The sequence below is a fragment of the Alligator mississippiensis genome, chromosome 12, assembly GCF_030867095.1.
Source record: "Alligator mississippiensis isolate rAllMis1 chromosome 12, rAllMis1, whole genome shotgun sequence".
Classification (NCBI taxonomy): Eukaryota; Metazoa; Chordata; order Crocodylia; family Alligatoridae; genus Alligator; species Alligator mississippiensis.
The window spans coordinates 6,336,715-6,357,259 of NC_081835.1; the positions used below are offsets into that span (position 1 = coordinate 6,336,715).

Consider the following 20,545-nt stretch of genomic DNA (forward strand, 5'->3'; position numbering starts at 1 on the left):
GGAGAGGCAGAAGTGGGAGACGTGCCCCTCAGGGGTGTGTGTGTGTGCAGGGGGAACCCATGGGGCGAGAGGGGAGAGGCAGAAGTGGGAGACGTGCCCCTCAGGGGTGTGTATGTGTGCAGAGGGAACCCATGGGGCGAGAGGGGAGGGGCAGAAGTGGGAGACGTGCCCCTCAGGGGTGTGTGTGTGGGGGGAAACCATGGGGTGGAAAGGGAGAGAAATTAGGTGGGAGACATGCCCATAACTTTTGCATATGTGTGTGTGGGGGACCCATAGAGTAGGACGGGAGGTGCAGAAGTGGGAGATGTGCCCCTCAGGGGTGTGTTTGTGTGTGTGTGGGGGGGAACCCGTGGGGTGCAAAGGGAGGTGCAGAAGCGGGAGACGTGCCCGTGCGGGGTGTGTGCATGTGTGGGGAACCCCTAGGATGCAAAGGGAGGTGCAGAAGTGGGAGATGTGCCCCTCAGGGGTGTGTTTGTGCATGTGTGGGGAACCCGTGGGGTGCAAAGGGAGGTGCAGAAGCGGGAGACGTGCCCGTGCGGGGTGTGTGCATGTGTGGGGAACCCCTAGGATGCAAAGGGAGGTGCAGAAGTGGGAGATGTGCCCCTCAGGGGTGTGTTTGTGCATGTGTGGGGAACCCGTGGGGTGCAAAGGGAGGGACAGAAGCGGGAGACGTGCCCGTGCGGGGTGTGTGCATGTGTGGGGACCCCTAGGATGCAAAGGGAGGTGCAGAAGCGGGAGATGTGCCCCTCAGGGGTGTGTTTGTGCATGTGTGGGGAACCCGTGGGGTGCAAAGGGAGGTGCAGAAGCGGGAGACGTGCCCGTGCGGGGCGTGTGCATGTGTGGGGAACCCCTAGGATACAAAAGGAGGTGCAGAAGCGGGAGACGTGCCCCTCAGGGGTGTGTTTGTGCACGTGTGGGGAACCCGTGGGGTGCAAAGGGAGGTGCAGAAGCGGGAGACGTGCCCGTGCGGGGTGCGTGCGCGCGGGAGGAGCCAGCGGGTGCAAGGGGACGGGGCGGGGCGGGGCGGGAGGCGGCTGCGGGGCCGGCGGGAGTTGTAGTGCGGAGCGGCGGGCGGACTACAAGTCCTAGGGCCGGGCGCACGGTGCACACACACGGGCACGGTGCACACACACACACACACACACCCCGGGGCAGGGGCAGGGGCAGGGGCAGCAGCCGCGATGCAGGCGGAGTCGGGGATCGTGCCGGACTTCGAGGTGGGAGACGACTTCCACGAGGAGCCCAAGACGTACTACGAGCTGAAGAGCCAGCCGCTGAAGAGCAGGTGGGTGTCGCCGGGGGGCTGCGCCGCGCCGCAGAGGTCACCCCGCACCCCCCCGGGCACCCCGGGGTGCCCCAGCTGCCCCCAGAGCCGGGGTGTCTCAGGGGCGCCTCCTTCCTTGTCATTTCATCCCCTCCCCGATGTCTTCCTCGCCCTTGGGCATCCCCCCGTGCCCCTCCTGCCCCCAAGCTGTGCCCGGGTGAGGACCGGCCACAAGCCGCCCACCTCTTTTCCTCAGTCCTTATATTTGAAAGCTTGTCTAACTTTACCCCTTCTTACATTGGTCCTCCCCCCCCCCCGAAACAAGATCACCCTGAGAAAGTCTCGCATGGTCGTGGACCACGCGCTCGGCCGGTATCACGGCGTGGCCTCGTTTTTGACCGTGGTTGTGGTCGTCGTGTCTGACGTCCGTCCTTTTTTTGTTGTTAAAGAGATGCCTGCGCCGTGGCTGGCAGGCGCGCGCGTCGCGAAACGCGGCGTTAAAAGGGAAGGAGGCTTGTCTCGTCGTAATTAAGGTCTAATAAGCAGGTAAATGTACGTCCCAACCCTCCAGGAAAATCCCAAGAAAATCAAGTGTCCAGGTTGGTCTAGAGGAAAAAGCAATTGGGGTTCATAATAGAGGCAATATCTTTTATTAACCCAACAAGGTCTTTGGACTCCTCTTGTGACATCCTATGAAATATGAACTTTCATTTCTACCCGGGAGGATTTTTACAATCTGATGCCTGATGAAGGGTGTTTGTACCTGAAAGCTTGCAATTTAAATAATTTATTTATTTTTTGCAAAAATCGTGTTGGTCTAATAAAAGAGATCGCCTCTATTATGAGCCCTGAGTACATCAATAGGCTTTGCGCTATGCTTAAGGGGAAAAAAAATCGAGTTCTTTTGGGCCTGGGAAAAGTCCTGGAAAAACCTTGCTGCTGTCGTCACTCTGTTTTCAAATCAAGGGCTTAGGGATTGTCTCTTATTGCAGCGTTAAACTGAGTGATACCATGGATGCCGGTCTAACTCGAGGCCCTTCTGCACACACAAGCTTTCACCTTGAGTGTGGTGGTACTTTTAAATCAAATTGGCTGGCCTGCCAGGGCTGTGTGCTATACAGCGTACATTAGCCCAACACCCTCAGTTAATAGTGCAACCACTGCGCTATGGGAGCTGGGTTACCTGGAGAGGCATTCAGGCTGCAGCATGGGGACCTGATTGAGGTGGTCTTTACCCATCCCCTGTGGCGTCCCAACGTGCAGGTGAGCAAACTGGTAACCACAGGGGAAAGCAGAGACAAGGTCATCCGAATGTATCCTATGCTGTAAACTTCCTAAGGAGAAAATGGGCAAAGCTACATGCTGAGGATGACCCTACTCTTCAGTGTCTTCCTCAAACCATCTGGCTCCCCTTCCAACAAACTAACAGACCCCAGCAAAGCTAGGAACAGAACGCAAGACTCATGGGTCTCCATCCACTGCTTGTCTCTGTTCACAGTTCAAACTCTTGAGACAGCCAATCCAGCAGGCCTCCTTTTCTGCCTAAAGAGAGTTTATTTCCCTCCAGAGTCAACCTGAGGCCCAGGTAGTAGAAACCAGGGGGAGGATGAGCTGGAACCCCCATGGCCTACTCTTACTGTACACAGACAAAACAGCCAGCCCCAGATAAAACAAAATCAGTCCTCCCCACTCAAAAGGTTCCTCTTTGTTGCACAGTTTAACTCAGCACTTAAATTCCCCTTCTCTTTCCTATAATGACCACTCACTGTTGCTCACTCACTGTTTGATAATTCGTAGTCTTTCTTCCTGAGCTGCAAGGGGCCCAAAAATAATAGCTTTTTGCTGTAAATACTGTACTCAAAAAAACCAAGCCACAATACAAGGGTAGAGGCCAGTGAAAAATGAAAGTCTAGCAAAAAAGTTCTAACAACAAGGCATGATGATAGGATGCAGGGCTAAAATACACTTTTTCCACCCAAACTTCCCATTGTCCTTGGGGGATCTCACAGGAATTTAGTCTGTCAGGCTGAGCTGTACGGGGCATGTTTAAGGGTTCTCTGGAATTCACTGTGGTTAAGCTGTAGTCTTTGAAAACTAAATAGCATTTGCATGTACAGTTGTTTTTCTAGGGTTACTTTGTGGTGTGAGAGAACACTGGATTATACAATACGAGAAAAAGATTCTGAATCTCTGATTTGTATGGAGTATCAACTTGACTGGAGAATACTTTAGCGGATGACTCAAGTGTTCAACGAACACTAAATTGGGTTTCTTCTCTAATAGAAATAATAATGCACAGAGATATGGGTAGAACATTTTTGTACAACTGGTTGAATGGTTATTTCCAAAAGTAAGGGCAGATTCTCTCCTACCTTCTCAGATATCATCACATTTAGCTTAAATGATATATGCAATAATGCTAACATTGGTTCTTTTAATTACTTTAACGCGTTTTTATTGTATAGATTATTCAGTGTCTGAGAAGAAAAAGGAGTTACATTTCATATTAGCTTTTTCCTTATACCCAGACTTTACGGGCCGTAGCTTTCAGCTTGCCCGGTGTTTTCTGTTTCCTCCATGTTCTGTGCCATTTAGCATTTGAGAGCTCAAACCCTGCCCTCATATGTTTAGCTCCACTCCTTTTAATGAGTCTTGTACATGTGCCACCAAAGGCAGTATTTGACCTGCTGCTTGCTGTCAGAGGCTCTGCATTTAAATTAGATCAAGTTGCTTGGTAATCCAAGTTTACTGTTGATTTCAGTGTGCTAAAAACTGCAAAAAATGTTTAGGTCCATTTGCTTTTCTTTTTTCCTCCCTGTAACACAAACCTATTTACATGATGTGCTCAGTGTAGCAAGAGCCAGCAAATTGTTGTCAGCTATTGTAGCTGACAGTCTTGATCTCGCCAGTGCCGGGTTTTTTAAGAACTTCAGGCACACTTCTAGAATTTGTGCTTTTCAGCTACTGACCTTTTCTAGCTTAAATTTATTACCCAGTGGCTAGACAAAACCATAGATGATCCTGCTATGAGAAACATACTGTAATTAGGGGAAAATGAACAGGTACTTTATTTGTATAGCCACTTTTAAAGAAGCTTTTTAAAAAAAATTGGCAATAACTTTGAGATATAGTTTGTAATATTGATGCAGTGATGATATTTTTACAAAATCATCATCACTCTAGTTTTCAAGTGCTCTTATTAGCTCCATGTGTTTTCCTCATGTAAAGTCAGGACTTCATCTCTAGCCTGTCATGCATCCAGGTCTGAAGCATGTCATGTTGGGCTGCTCTCAGCATTGGAGATTGACTAGTTAAATTAATTTTTCTTCTTGTGAAATGCTCTCTGTTTGAAAGGGTAGTTCCTAATGCATGAATTGGAGGCATGAGTTTTGTTTTTTCTTGCAGAGAATTGTAAAACCGAAATGGAACTGGGCTGTTTTAAAGAGCGTTGCTCTGCATATGATCAAATTCAATTTTGTAAACTAATTTTGCAGTGTGATTAGATTTAAACTTGATTACATTAGGACACTCCAGATTGAGTTTGTGCTTTTATTAGAGGTAGTCTTTTTCTTTGGATCTTATTCAAGTGCTTTGTATTCTTGTTGAGTTCTGCAATGCAGTTGGTTCAGACTACTGTTTATATCTGTTCCAGTTGTGCAAGAAGTGGAAAATATCCTTTATTTAGAACAGGTCACATGTACTTACATCCAGGAACAGTGTCTCAGTGTAAAAAATGTATCTTAGAGGAACACACTAAAAATCTGGAAGAGTGCTGCTTGTGTGTTAGGGAAGGAGAAATGTTGCTTGAAGAAAAAGCAAGCATAGTACCCAAGCCGAACAGTATGCAGGCTGCATTGGTATGAATCTGGAGCTTGCTTTTGAGGCCAATGGGAACAGAGTTGGACCGAAGCTGTGTTCCTTTGAAAACCTTTCTGTCAATGAGTAAATCATCTGTACCTCCAGTTCACATGGCTGCAAAGAGAATCCTAACCACAGGGGATAGCAAATTAAGGTACTTTATTTTCTGGACAGCCAGCCAAAATAAATTTGCCAGTATTGGCATGTGTGATTGCAAAGGGGGTAGCTTGTATATAGAAGGCAAGGGAAAAGTAAGAAACCATCTCTCTCTCTTTCCCTTTGTTGCAGCTGCAGGTTCTGACTGCTCTTTTCAAGTAGCCTCTGATTTCCGATTGTCGAGTGTTCTTGTGACACTTTGTTTGAGAAATTTGCAGACCCTCGTTGCTTGCAGGTCCTTGGTATTTGGCAAAGGAAATACCTCGAGGCTACAGAGACGTCCGACCAAATGCTCTTCAATGTTTCCAGTGCTGCGAAACATTAAGCATCACCATTTCTCTGCTCTCCATGCCTCTGGAAAAATGTTGGTAGCCTGCCAAATGAATAACAAATCCCAAATATTCTGCAGCCAGGTCGATACTGTTGCCGAAACAGTACCAGTAGCGCAGCAGGTACTTACTTGCCTGCAGAAAGAGAACCAGGGTTGGTGGATGAGTTTGATGGAGTCTTTCATTACCTGATCACATACTGGTTTTCCATGATCCTCATTCAGTGCTGGGGGTGGCAGGACAACTGGAAGTTGCATTCCTGAATTTTTGAGTGCTTGATTTGGCAGCATACCTTGACTTGGCTCAGTAGCATACCTTATGTCATGATGCAAACTTTGCACAGACCTGCATGGATGTTACGCAAAATCCTTTTCTAGCTGAGTACCATAAACATTGAAAGGATGGAAGTGTTTGTGTAAAACAAACAAACGGAAAGCATCCCTGTCCTGGTCGTTTGGACTGAAAAGCAGTGTAGTCCTGTCGTCTTCTGCCGAGACTGCTGTAGTGCCTCTGCTACTCCTCAGTTATAGCAGGGAGGCAGGCGCAAGGTCCTGGACTGAAACCTTTAGGCTCCTGGGAACTGGCAAGGAACTGGTCTTTTTCCTGTTTTTGCAGAGTCCCTTCTATTCTATATACTTCATTCTTCACTGAAGTATTTAAGATAAATTTTTTAGAATATTAAGTAACTTGACTGTCACGTTGTTTGACCAGGAGATTCGGAGTGGTAATGACTTGCACGTATACAATCTAACCTGTATCGATGCTGTTTCCCACTGCGCACCCTACAGTCAACTTTACTGGCAAGATTTTGAGTTTTTTGTAGAGCATGGTTATGTGAAATACACAGTTGCTTTCTGGATGTGACTTCATACAGGGAAACACATTTAAGTTGTGAATGGGCAATTTGAATACTAAATGTCTTTGAATATTTTTACATTTCCCCTTGCATTTCAAAGCAAAACCACCTTTAACATTTTGAAAACCAACCAAAGCAGTAGTTTTCAGTTCCTCTTTTTAATGTTAAAAATTGACTTTGCTAATTAAAGCCTGTCCAGCATCCACATGCAATCTTTTAAGGTCAGAAGTAAAATTAGGAAGTTCTGATCCAGTTCTCTTAGTGGTCTTTGTTGAACTTCATTACTTTTAGATTCTGAGTGCAAAGTGATGTCCTGAACTTATTATCTTTGTTCCCTAGATCTCAGGCTGACTGTTGTAGAAGTTTTGCCAGAAAGAGGACTGCCTGATTAGGTGGTATAATAGGGTTAATTTTATAATGCTACCTGCCATATTGCATCATCTTAAATATTATTGCATTAGAGCTGTGACTTTTTTTTTACCTACTTCCTGGACTTTACAGTAGGACAGAAAAAGATAACAAATAGTTTGTGTGCAGTTGCAACCTTTAATTTATATTTACAGCAAGAGGCTGTAAATCACCTGAAAGGAATGTGGTTTTATGTAGAGATATTTGAGTTTATTAGCACCTATTGCTTAATTTGCATATTGTTAATCTCTGGTGAACTGTAACCTGGTATCCTGACAGTGTCTTTCTTCCATGAAGCTTGCTGTGTTAAGAGTTGTTGAAACAACTCCTTAAAACTTTTAAGGGCCTGTTTGCTCTGCCTTTTGGAAGAGTAGGACTTTGTCCAGGGGGTGTTGGCCAGAATTTCGCCTCCTGATCCTTCTGACTACTGTGAACTGCTTTTCCCTGAGCAGTTGGCTGCATTGCAGCATGGAGTGAACCTTTTATGCGCCTGGGCCCCAATCCATCAAAGACATCTACAGACACAATCTCCTGATGTCTGTGGGAACAATTTCAGGATGAAAGATTCGCTCCCTCCAAGAAGATCAGTGTAGTGCTGGTAGGACCTTTGCCCCTTTCCTTACAACGGTACAGCTAGGTGTATGGATTAATAATGAAACATTACCGTTTGTATCAGTAGATGCTGCAGGCCGTTATTTCATAGTATCATTGCTAACATGCTTAATAGCTTAAGTGTTAGCTCTGGTTTATATTTTATTCTAACACCTGGCATCTCTGCTCTAACTACTTCTGTCATATTTACATTTGCACCTTTTTGGACAATATCCATGCAAGAGTCCAGTGAATTTGTCCTTTTTGCTCAATGGTAACTCATTACTCTGAAACATTGTCGGGGGGGTGGTGGTGGAGGGGTGTCTTTCTACATTGCTAATAGCCGCTTTGTAGATGGGGCTGGCAGGTTGAGGGACAGAAACATGTTGCTGCCATATATAATAATTACTTCTAGTAGAAGTGCATGCCATGATGATTGTTACATTTAATGCTGTGTAAAGGAGGATAAAAGTTTAATACAGGGGTTTGGGGTAGTATTTTAATATTGTAATTAACACCTTCTAACAGTAAATAAGACTTTTTTTTCTTTTCACTTGGTTCCCACGAGGAGTCTTCACTTACAGTATAACAAAGCACACAGTGCAAGACAAAGAGGAGTTCATTTTAGGTATGTTCTGTAATGCATGAAAGTGGGGAACTAACAAACATCTCATTCAGGAATACAAGCGGGCTGCAGACATTGGTACTATAGGATGCAACTGAAGGGGTTGATCCTGCAACTGGTATTCTGCATGAATGGTCCTTACTCATTTAAACAACCCCGCAAAAGTCAGTAAGCAGGGCTTACAGAATTGGGTTTTATAAATCCTTTCCTAAAACACATATTCCAGATTTCTGGGTACATTTGGATGGACTTTCCTACTCTTCTGATGCAAAGGAGGCCCCGGCCTGGCATAACAGTTATTTAAGTTGTGTTGATGGCTTTTGTGCAAAACCATATACTAAGAAATCTCTCTCTCTTTTCCCCCAAATTGCTCTATAGGATGAACTGAAGGCATATGGGCCAGGGAGAAGGGTCACAAAGCGGCCACACCTGTCTTTCCTTCATCTCTGTGCAAAGTCTGCACACCCAGTTTTCACCTGTGATCACTTGCACTCAGAATGGCCATTTTACACATGTAGATTTGGGGGATAGGGTGGAGAATGGGTTCTCACTCATAAAATGAGTGAAAATGTAGTCCTTGTGTGCAGGAAGACGTTGAGTGAACGTTGCCAGGCTTCTCTGGTTTTCTTATCTTTAAAGGGTAGGTCTGTGTTAGGGTTTGATAGTTCCTCAGGAGTCAGTCATTTCCCTGAGGATCAGGCAAATAAAAACCCTGTGCAAGAATCAGGAAACCAAGGCAGCTTTGACTTACTTGGCAGCCAGTAGCAATGCAGACTGCAATAGAAGCAGCTGAAATCTAGCAGAGTGCAGTAGGCTTTGGCAAGGACATTGGGGAGCTTAGGAGCTGCGAAGGTTGTGCGCCGCCGTGGCAAGGGAAATGGAATAAAGCAGTGGGAACCATCCGAGCAAGACGCAGCAGAGTGGGTAAGGATTTATTACTAATATTTACTGTTTGTATTGTGGTCAGATTTGGAGGCCTGACCAAGTGCAGGGCCTTCTTGTGCTTTGTATTGCAAACATCTGTATAAATGGGAATTGTTGTGACTTTTTTTGGTGGGGGAGGAGAAACCAGCAGGGAGAGTAGGCATGGAGCCAAAGCCAACGGGGATGGCAGGCTGCAGTCGGAGCAGGGCCCACTTACACTCCCGGGAGTTGGGATGATGGGGTAGATGCTGGTGGTGTTTCCAGGTAGGAAGGGAAAACAGTGGGAGCCTGTGGGATGTTTCAAGGCACTGCTTAGAGCAGGAGAGCCAGGCCAAACCTGCCCTGTGTGTCTTATGTGTTTATTGCCTGCACTTTCCTTTCAGGATTTTACGCAGATGAACAAACCCAGGGCACATTTCCAAAGTAAATGACCTTGAATGGTAGTTCAGTTTACTGCAACACATGGAGATAAGGTAAAGGATTAGAAAAGAGGGGGAAAAAATCAAAAATTCTCTTTCCTGCTTACAAACATCAACCTCCAGAGCTTGCAGGTGAAACGGGAATCTGCGCCGGATGGTTCCTGAGGAGGGGACTCATGTAGAAAAGCAAAGCCCTGCTGTTCGCAGGCTGCTATTTTGCAGCCTTCAACTGAAAGGAGGTCAGAAGGAATGCAGCAGCCCTGCTTGTGCTTCCTTTGAGATGGCACAGTCCTTTAAGTGGCATCTGTGTGGTCAAGATTCATTTGGACCGGGGCATTTTGCATTTCCCGAAACCTCAGCCAGGCTCAGGGCAATCCCCATGGTTAAAAACTCTTGCTAGTAATAAAGGGATGGCGGCTATCTGCTTATTGTGGCTTAGAAAACAGGCAGGTTATAAACCAATTAGGCTGCTGTTTCTCCTTGTTCCAAGTGGCTTGGAAGTCCCAGTACATTGTGTAACTTTCCATCTTGTTACCTCCTCCTCCCACCCTGCTTGGCTGTGTTGTCTACAGATGCTGTTGGATGCCCAGGGTGCTTTTACATGGGAAGCCTAATTCCTCTTGTAACTCTCCCAATTTTAGCCTTGCTGCTTGTTGTAACTCCTGCATCTTGGGGTGTGCGTTGGTTCTAGAGGCTATAAGGGAAGGAGGGAAGATTTCTGCACTGGTGAAAGCTGTGGATTCGTAGTACTACGGGGGTTGTGGCATGCCAGAGTCTGTAGTTCAATAGAAGAGAAGGGGCCCTGTATGCAAGCAGATTATTTCTTCTGGGATGCAAATACTGTATTCCAGGGGGAGGTGTTCATGCAGGGGAGGTTCTTGCAACGGGAAGAGGTCTGTAATTCCCACCAGTTTGTTTCTAATTGGAGGGGGGTGGGGGGTACAATGAGCAGTAGTCACTATATGAGGTCCTTTTGAAATTGTATAATGACTTTTTTGCTTTGGCTAGTTGCACCACTAATAGCTTTGCCATTGCATGGGATTTGTTCTGTCAGTGGTAACCTGGTGTATTGGTACCATTGTGGCACCTGTGTGCCATTACATTGTGTTCACTAGCAGTGCTGATTGTGTAGGTGGAAGGGGCTCTCTTTGACCTCCTTGAGCTTAAATCGTAGCCCGACAGAGAGAATTTTGTATTTGCACCAAAAGCCTTATTGTCAAGATGGCTTGTTATGTAGGGCTGTAAAGATGCCCGGCATAGAAAATAGCCTTTCATTTTTCTACTACATCCAGTTGTTTGGAGGGGCATGAAGAAAACCTCCTTCTTGCCTGGACCTTGGTGTGCTGCAGGAAGCTGCCTGATGAGGGCAGCTAGGATTTGTTACTGAAAATAATGATCTGACATTTGGATTGTGTTCCTTGATGGGTGTAACAGGCCCTGGTCACCTCGGGACCAGAGCAGAGCCCCATGTTGGAGGTGGAGCAATGTTGGTAGGCCACAGGCCTGCATTTGGAACCAAAAAAAGGAGAGACCTATTGATTTTTGCCCTGATCATTGAACCTGCTGAGGGAAGGTGCTCATTCGAGTTGTATGGGGGTAGCTGTGACCTTCTCCTCTTTGAGAGATCTGGCTGCAGAACATGCCACAACCATGCTGGCACTTGTCTTCCTCATGCTGACTCTTGCAGGGTGTCAATTTTATTTTTTTTTTAATTTAACTATCTAAATTAAATCTTAATCTAAACTAATCTTCAGTGCCTTGATTTGTGATGCTATCTATCCTTTGGCCTTTTGCCTTCCAGGTGCAGCTTTCCTTGAGCCTATAAATAGACTAGTGGAGGAACAGCTCTGTGCCTCCAAGTGCTATGGTTGTTTCCAGGTGTTTGCTTGAATTCATCCTTTTGTTAATGATGGCGGTCCTCAGACTCGTTTTTGTGCCCAGTTAATTTTAGAATTGGAAATGCTTGTTTTGGTGTGGTTTTGGTTTATGTGGGCCCAAACCAAAAAAAACACCCAACAACAGACCTGTTTGGTTTTATTTAAGGCAACTTATTTATTTGGATCTGCATTTGTCTCTTCTTCCTTTTTGTGCCTGTTTACAAAACACAATGCTTTATAGCATTCCCAAGCATGGCCTGGTGGGCCCATCTCCACCTGCTCCATGACTGAGCATGGCTGTGGTGGTACAGGCTTCAATGTCCCTCCCTGCTGATTTTGCTGCTGTCCTGGTGAGGTGTGGAGGAAGGTATTCCTGAGATCCTTGATCCTGGTTCATTAAGGGATTACAAGAGGCTCAGCGTGCTACAAGTAGGACAGATGTATGTTCCTCTGCAAGATGATCTGGGTGACACAGCCCTGGCCCAGTCTTCCCAGCGCCTGATGTGCAAAGGCCAACAGTGCTGAGTATTTTTTTCTAAAGTTTAAACCTTGATGATGTGCTGCAGAAATTTGGCTTCATGATTTCCTAGAGTTACCTCATTATTTAAATATTGTATTGAGTGATCAGACTGCTGATGTGTCTGTGACCACCAGAATGGTTAGCAGGGTTCTTCCCCCCCACCCTGCTTTTTCCTGTCTTGTCTTGTTTGCTTGCTAGCTGCAAAACTGTGTTATGCAAATTGATGACATTTTGCATTTATACCTTTGTGGGTGTTTAGCATAGCTCTCTGCTTGCTGATCTTTCCAATCAGGTTTTTGAGTTGCCATGCATGGATTTGCATGGTATGCTCTGTATATTGTATCTTACTTCCCCTTCTAGAATCACTTTTGCTTGCTTTTGAGGGACATTGTAGCTCAGGCTACAGGATTGCACCCCTACCCTTGATCCTCCGTTTCCAACGGATGCATTTTCTGAGTGTTCCTTCCTAGCTCTTTAAAAGCCCTTTTCGGTAGTCGGGAAAAGTGGTTTTTTGGGGTTTTTTTTTCTTTACTTGGAAGCATTGGGATTATGAGTTTGGGAAGCGCTGGATTTATGACCATTTACCAACTCAGCTAAAGCCTGTGGAACCGTTTGGCCCTTCTGGTGTCTGGCTTCAGGTAACGAATAAGATGTGTGTGGCCTGGCAGGACATTGAAATGGAAGTGTAATTGATATTTTATACGTGTAACATTTTCAAACGTTGCTTTTGGAAATTGCTTGCACTTCAGGATTTTGTTGAACTTACAATTGGGAAGCATCCTGGATGGCAGAATGAAGGGTGCTATAGAACTGCAAGACTGTATTGATTGTATTGCAGTTCTGTTGGAACAAAAATATAATGGGCTCAGCATTTGCACTTTCCACTTGTGTATTGTTTTCTCTTTTATTTTGTGTATTTAGAAAATGCCATGCTCTGCAAACTGCTGACTTGGTATTTTCTGTGGAATGAAAACCATCTGGACAATTTAACTGAATTTTATCTAGGTTTTTGGTAACAGGCTCTGTGTTTGTTTTCTGGTACCCTGTTCGACTAAGACTAGAATTTCATCTTAAATCTGTAGAGGTCAATAGGAGTCAAGTGCTAGTCTGTTCTCTCAAAGGTTAAAAGGACATCAGACTTTTCAGAACTTTGTTTTCTCTTTGGATGTAAATATGAGTATTGAAAATGAATGTGTGATTTCTCCAAAAGGCATTTCCGTTTTGGATAGCACTTGCTACAGTTTGCTTTTCTTATGCATTTATTCTAGATTGCCCTTTTAATTAAGACCCCATTTAAGTTAAAGCTCAGCATGTGTTGAAATGCTTTGCTGGGTCCACTCAACAAAGCACGTATGTGGGTGCTTAATTTTTATCTGTGAGCAGCAATCCCACTAGTTTTAGACTCGCAGGTTTAAAGATGTGTTTGATCCTAGGTACCTTCTTGGATCGTAGAAGTAGGGCTCTTTTTTTTTTTTTTTAATTTTTAATTATTTATTTATTTATTTATTTATTTATTTATTTTGCAGCATGCTGAGCCCTGTCCTGGACCCAGCAAAAAGTTAAAACGCAAGCTTAATGTTAAAAATGAGAATTGTACCACTGAAGGCCATTCTTGTTTAAAATTTAAGTTTATACTTAAATTCCTCGTTGGACTGGTAGAAGAGTATTCAGCACTTGGCAGGAGAATGACTTAATGCATTTACATTTGACATTTTTGACTTAAGAATGTTCCATTTTCACTGGAGGTTTCTGATTAGAAATAACATCTTTGTTTTAAAAGATTGTGAAATCAAGTAAGCAATCCTTTCCAGAAGGGTGATGTATAATGTGTTTTAATATCAAGTCACAAAAAGGAGAGACCTTCAGTTGAGTATATTTTAAGGCAGCAACTCCATTTAAAGATATGTTTTCAAAGTTGGTCAGTTTTTTTCAAAAGCTGTCTTCCTGAGTGAGAGAAATTTTCTTTGCCTTCCTTTGTGGGGGGGGAGTTGGAGGGGCAGGCGGGAAAGTGGGTTAAGAGAGAAAGTTCTCCACACGGGGAAGTTTGATATGTTCTGGAGTTTTAGATGTTCAGGCTTCTAGATGAAAACAATGCATTTTTCAGAGACAAAAGCTACATTATTAATACAACACTGGGCTTGATGTTGTAATGGCAGAAAGGTCAGGAAAATTCAGAAGTAAAGCAGCCCGAACTCCATCCCACGCTTTTTTTTTTTTTTTTTTAATGGTAAAAATCTTCCATTATAGAAGAATTAAGAATGAGGTAAGACAACATAGTTGTCTGTGGGAATACAATATAACAGGAGTCGCATAGTTTTCAGTATTGATCTTTCCAAAAGTTGACTCTAGTAGTATCTTTTATCTCTACGGCTCTCATCTATCAGAGGGACTATTGGTGTTTGCCAGAGATTACACAGTCTATTAGATAGCAGCTCTTGGTTCACAGGCCCAGTCACAGGTTGGGCAGGAGCGTTTGCCGAATGCCTGCGCCTTCTTGCAAACTGCCCCCTTCTCTTGTTATTGCTGATTGCATCTTGTTTCAAATCTTTCTGCTCCAGATGGTATGCGAGGGCTTGACAAATTGATTAGCTTGTTGCTATAGCTTCCCATGTTGTGATAGAGAGAGATATAGTGTTACATTTTATATCACTCTGCTGTATAAGTATTTCACCTCCATGGGGAGGACATGCCTGCTGCAGCCAAACTGGGTGTCTGTGGCGTTGTTCAACTTCTGTGCAATATTTTTGATGCAATCTTGTTCTTTAATGTGGAAGTGTTGGTTAAAATTATTCCAGTGCTTTGATGCACCAGTGCTGACTTGTCTGTTAGAGGTGCGTACAGTAAGGCAGGAATTACTTTCTGAGCGGCAAACATGGACTTTGGCCCTTCCTGCATTATAGTGCTCATTCTCGTCTCTGCATGGCGGTATCCTGGATGCAGAACATGCCTTTTTGTAAAATGGGCAACAGTTTCTTTGGGACGAGGAGCACATTTGCCAGCTGCTCCGAGTTAAGCAAAGTCCATTACCCTAGTGACCTGAATGTAGGTTTTCATGCTACAGCGCAGCTGCTTTTCTCTGTGCTGTCTGGAAACAAGTACTTAATTGTAGTTTCCTTCCAGCTGAGAGCAAAGCCATAGTTTTCAGGTGTATAAAAGGCTAGTGAATTAAATATGTTCAAAAGGAGAACCATGTTCAGCATGAAGAAGCTTCCTTCGGTATGTTTGGGGTGGCTTTCAATTTTCCTAGGTGAAATAAGATGTCAGAGTTGAAGACTTCTGGAAACATGTCTGGGATCATCCTCATTTATCACTGCCAAGCAGACTCCAGGGAGACAGCAGGCCAAAGTGCTGTCTTGCCTGATTCATATGAAAGTGCTTTGGTGCACTCTGCAGACATGCATGCTGGATAAGTGCATAATTTGCCTAACGCTATGCAGTCCCAAATTTTTTGCTTATGTTGTAATATTGGCTATGGGCTTATCCTTTAACTGCATCAACTGCTTAAGTGTAAAATGGGTGAGACAGACTAGCAGCTGTCTTTTTATTTCCAAGGCTTGTAGAGCAGCCCTGAACAGATAAAGTCCTTTCCTTCTCAGAGTTGCTATTAGAGGCATCAGGACCTTTTGGAAGTAAAGTAACCAGCTCTAACCAGGTGCCAGAAGCTCAGCACAGGCTGTCCCGGAGTTAATGATTGTTGCTTACACTGACTTCTGAGTAAATACTTCTGGAAAGTACATACCTCTACCTTTTTTATTTCATTTATTTTTTTAGTCCTGAGTCTGTGCACTTCAACAGACCTTGTTGCGCCTGCTATTCTGTGGTGCAGCCTGCATTTCTCTTTACTGCCAAATTCAGATGTATTTTGGTGGTCTTAGTCTGTTGGCGTTGTCAAAATGTCTGGTATGGAAAGTCAGCATTGCACGCAGGTACAGATTGTGTTCCCGACAGTTTTCTAGCAGCTGCTGAGAAACAAACAGGAAGCTAATGTTGTTTCTTTTTCTTTTCTGAAATAGTACTCCTCTGCAGAGGACTTGCCTGCCAGCAATGCTGTTATCCAGAGTCTCCTAGGAAGCAATGTGGAAAAGATCATTCCACTTTGTATTTATAGAGGGCAATGGTGGTTTCACTGGGGAAGTCCTGTCGGGCGATGCTGTCTTCATATATTGCCTTTAAACAAGAGAATAACTGACTGGTACACTGGATGCCACAGAAACTGAGGTTTGGCTACCCATTCACAGGGTGTTGTGAGGCTTCATTGTAAGGCGCTCTGGAGATGCAGACAACACCTATGTAAGTGCTAAGCATTAGTAATATAATGCATTGGTGGGTGGCCACAAGTTTTGAAGTTAGTTGCTACTGCTATCTGCGTATGATTAGATTCATAAAAGAGGTCCTGAATCGCTGGGAATGAGGGTGATTGGTACCATGCAATGCCTCTACATCCCCACCCCCCCGCCGACTGTCCCGATTGCATCTCTGGGGCCTTGTTCCTCGGAGATGCCTTGCATGTTCCCATTCTGCTTTTCCAGTCACCAGTGCTGTGACAGGCGGGAGGAGGTATTTCCTTGAGCCCCAAGTGCAGGTGGCTGTTACCGGCTGCAAAGCCCCTGATATTTTCTCTCACCTTTTGTGGCTGATTGGTAGGGATATAAAAAAATAAAGGGTGGGGGGGAGTGAGCTTGCAAGCCTATAGCAGTCCTGCTCACCATGCTGTTCACTGCAACATATCTGTAAACTGCATTTCTTTTGCAAAACCTCAAAGCTCCCGTAGTCTCTTTATCAGCGAGTGCTTGACTTTGGTGCAAATAAGATTCCCACCTGAACATTACTTTAGGTTCTTGATGGAGTATTTTTGCTCGTACGAAAAAGCTGGTGTAGTAATTAATCTCTGTTTTCTTCCAGAGTTCATAAGGTGCCAGTTTAGTGCGGCAGAACTAATGTCATGAGAATTAAAACATGCAAGATGTTCGGTAATGAAAGGTATTGAAATAGGACAGCGCAGGAATGAACAGGGCACTGTGCTAGATCCCCGGCAGTGAATGTAAAGCATTTGAAAAGGGATCGTTTTATTTCTCCTTTTGCGTGGTGAAGGAATGTTCTGAATTAGAATAGGAATTAGTAATGCCGACGAGATTTTCATTGTAGCAAACTGACTTCTCATTGTAACGGGCTGCCCAGGGACCAAACAATTATACCCCTTTAAAAGGCGGGAGGGGCTTTAATGCTCATGAGCCCACGTCAGCTGATCCATTGTCACTGTTTCATGTAGCTGTTCCTGTCCTGCAGTTTGGGAAGCTAAATTGGGCCAGCTTACACCAGAATGAAACAGCTATTACGTTACTGCGCTTTAGCTTCCACTTACTGCGGTGCGGAGCAGACACACAAACCAAGGACAACAGACCAGCTGGAAACACGGTAAGTTCCCCATCCCCTCCCACCTTTCCAGTATAATCATTTTTGTCCGGCTGTACCTTCACAATAGCACACGCACGGTTATCGCAGAGCTTGGGATGGGGTGGAGGAGGGGGGTGATGTCCAGGAGTGCTGGAACGGTCTGGGGCATTCGTACCAGATGAAAAAGGTTTAGGATGGCTTGGAGGATGAAGGAATCAAAATTTTTGTGATGCACACCTTTCATTGAGGCCTCTGGGTTTTTAATTTAGGGCTACATCCATACTGCAGCTCGGGTCAGCCTCAAGATGTGTGTATGTGGGGGGAGGAAGAAGAATTCTCCTCGCAGGTAACAGCTGCGCCGTAACGTGTGCTGATCACTTCTGCCTCCCTCATTTCGCTCTGTCCTTAAGTTGCCCTCTCCACTGCTTGTATTGTATTGTGTAGGCTGAGCACTGACTCCATGCTGCAGCAGGGATGATGACCTCTTGAGTGGATTACCTCTTACCCGGGCTTCCCTTTTGTACAAAGGATCCCAGCTGTGTCCCGTGCCCCAGGGCCCTATGTGACCGTGAGCGTAGGAGGGAGCTTTGACCTTGTGGAGGTCACTCCAGAATTGTTCAGATGTCCTTTACTTCTGTGCGAATGACTAGTTCACAAAAGAGTACAGGCCTGGTAACAGGCACTCAAAGGCATTTTCAGATGAGCAGGATCTAGTTCAGTGGGGCCCAACCTTTTTGGCTGGCGTGCTATGTATTAGCCCCGCACCCTCCCTGAGTGCCACTCCTGTTCTCTTCCTCTGTGCCATCTGCTGTTTTCCTCTCTGCTCCCTTCTCTGTCTGATTTGCAGCTCTGCTTTCTGCCCTGTGCCTCCTGCCTGATCTCTTGCTTTACCTTATGCTTCTTGCCCTGTCTACTGCTGTACCACCTGTCTCCTCCCTGATCTGCTCCGTACCCCATAGAGAGTGGCACTCATGGTGCAGGTTGGCCACCCCATTGCAGCACAGGGGACACAAACTCCTCTGATTTATAATGCCCTGCTTATGGTGTTGTTGAGTATGCTTCATTAGACTTCACAGAAGACAGGTGTTGGAGTGGCTGATAGGTCAGTTCACTGCAGCTCTGACACACTCACCAGGTCTAGAGCAATCCATGTGCAGAGACAGACTATTTGATTTTACTGGTATTAGAAAAAGTTGCCTGTGCTTTGTGCAGCTGAATAGATAATTTATGTCCTGGGTAGTAACACAGGGTGATGCTCACCTTGTACAGGAGGCTAGCACAAGGCTGATGCAGTACTTGTTCCATTAAAATGAGGCTGAAGTGGAATTTAAATTATGTATGAGTCTCATGTTAATTCTCTATATGGTGGTGAGAATTTCACTTGTCCCTTACAAACAAAGAATGGGCTGGTGGAAAGTTAACAGCTCTTACATCTGTCCTGTCTGCATCTGAAGACACCTTCACCAGGAAGTTGTATTTGATGGCTTAATGTAGTCTAGCCACCCTGGGGTGCCATGAGATCCTTTCAAGGGTGTTGTGGTCTTTGCAATGGAAAAAATAACAGAGCAACTCTTCAAAGTCAAGAGATGAGTGAAAGCTTAGAGCTGGTATTTTCTAAGGGGTACCTTGAGTCTGGAAAGGTTGAGGACCATTGATATAGACAGACACCATGAATTTAACTTATGGCATCTTTATTTAATTAGGCTGTCAGAGAGCAAGGCTAGGGATCTTGTCTAGAACTAGCTGCTTGCTCCATAGCAGTAACTTTCCAGGTTTTTTTCAATCTAGTTGTCTAGCATCCTATGTTGCAAATACTGATTGCAGTTGGTTGGTTGATCCCTAGCATCTCCAGCATCTAAATGTTCCTATTTGTCCTTCCCATTTTCCAAACCAGATTGAAAATGTAGACGACAGGTCAACGGCATTAAATCCCACATGCACGTACCCATTGCTCATCGTTCTCAGGTACTTTTGACAAAGTTCGCTTCTGCGTCCCTAGCTTTCAGAAGACAGCATGCAACCCTTTTGCAGTCACTTATCCACTCGCAGGTTCTCTACATCAGTTAGGAGAAGCTGCTTATTCACGCTGTTCAAGAATCATGCCAAAAATAGCTATTGCATTATGTCACAACCCATAGTCTCAGAACAATTCATCTGATTCCAAACCTTGTTTCTTTGCTGCCATTTTACATTTGGGGACCTTAGTATGAAGTCATTTGGACTTGGGCTGGTTCAGGAAGCCTCCCTTCTGCTTGGCACATCTGCAGAGAAATTCTTGTGAAGCAGGAGATTGTTTTCCAATGATGTGTCTGCATGGGCCAAACAACAAAATCCAGTGTGCGCTGCTTTTGTTCGGCACACAATTGTTGCCTAGTCTTAATACCGTAGCATGGAGGTTCCCTGGTGGCAGAGCTGAACCCCATCGTGTCAGGTGCTGCACAGACCCAGACCAAAGCAGCAGTCCCTTCCCCAGAGAGAGAGTTTACTTGCTGCACCTAAGACATGAGAAACAGATGGGGACACAAATGAGATGGTGTTGGTCAGCATGTTGGCAGCAGTCATGGCTCATCAGCTGCCCTCAAACATTTCGGAGGAATCCCAGCAAGGGAGAGTTTTGGGGAAGGATTTGAAGGAGGCCAATACAATGGCTCTGGAGATGTTTTGGGGCAGCTGCTTCCCAGTGTGGGAGAAAGCCTAGGCGGGCACACATGAAAATTTAACAAGTGAGTGATGGAGGTTGGCATCCTGGCGGGTCAGCCAATTTTTTTCTTGGTACTAATGAGAGAGGACTGGTGACTGGGGTGAGGCTGTGAAGGGCTGTGGACTACAAGCATCCTGTGCTTGATGAGCTGACGAAGGAGGGGCCAGTCAATGAGGGTGGCGGTGGTCAAAGTGAGCACTCGGGGAGCAATCCTGGAAGGGTGCAAGCAGGGCAAGAGAGCCCTTGGCCAGGCCAGAGAAAGGGTGCTAATAGGGAACTAATAGTCCATTGAAATGGACTTCCTTCAACCCTTTTCTTGCCTGACCTCTTCCAGCGTTGGTCTCTCTGCAGGCAGCCCTGCACTGTGCCTTATCTTGTGTTTGCTCATGTTTCCGATGGCAAGTGCTTCAGCACCTTCTCTTCATTTCTGCCTTGCGTGTAAAGTCCTGTATGCAGCATTGGAAACAGTAATTCTGTGCACAGAGATCTGCTAATCTGCTCAGTGTTTTGCTAGCCACCACAAAATCCATTGGTGAAGTTCTGGCTCTGTTGAAGCCGATGGCAAAACTCCTGTTGACTTGAACGAGATCAGCATTTCACCACACACCTCAGGAGCATGCAGT

The 20,545-nt window shown here is 45.2% G+C and overlaps 1 protein-coding gene across 4 annotated transcripts in view; it reads left to right on the forward strand.

Annotated features, from left to right (window-relative positions):
- The first annotated feature begins 1,104 nt into the window (after nt 1–1,104).
- MITF (melanocyte inducing transcription factor) overlaps nt 1,105–20,545 on the forward strand; it is a 122,274-nt gene continuing 102,833 nt past the window's right edge. For 2 of the 4 annotated variants that reach the window (XM_014605144.3, XM_019499751.2), the window contains exon 1: nt 1,106–1,285. In XM_014605144.3, coding sequence (XP_014460630.1) covers nt 1,182–1,285 — 104 coding nt within the window. In that variant the 5' untranslated portion in view covers nt 1,106–1,181. Of the gene's footprint in view, nt 1,286–17,146; nt 17,243–20,545 lie in introns of those variants that run through there. The other 2 variants (XM_014605147.3, XM_019499752.2) reach the window with 2 other exon arrangements.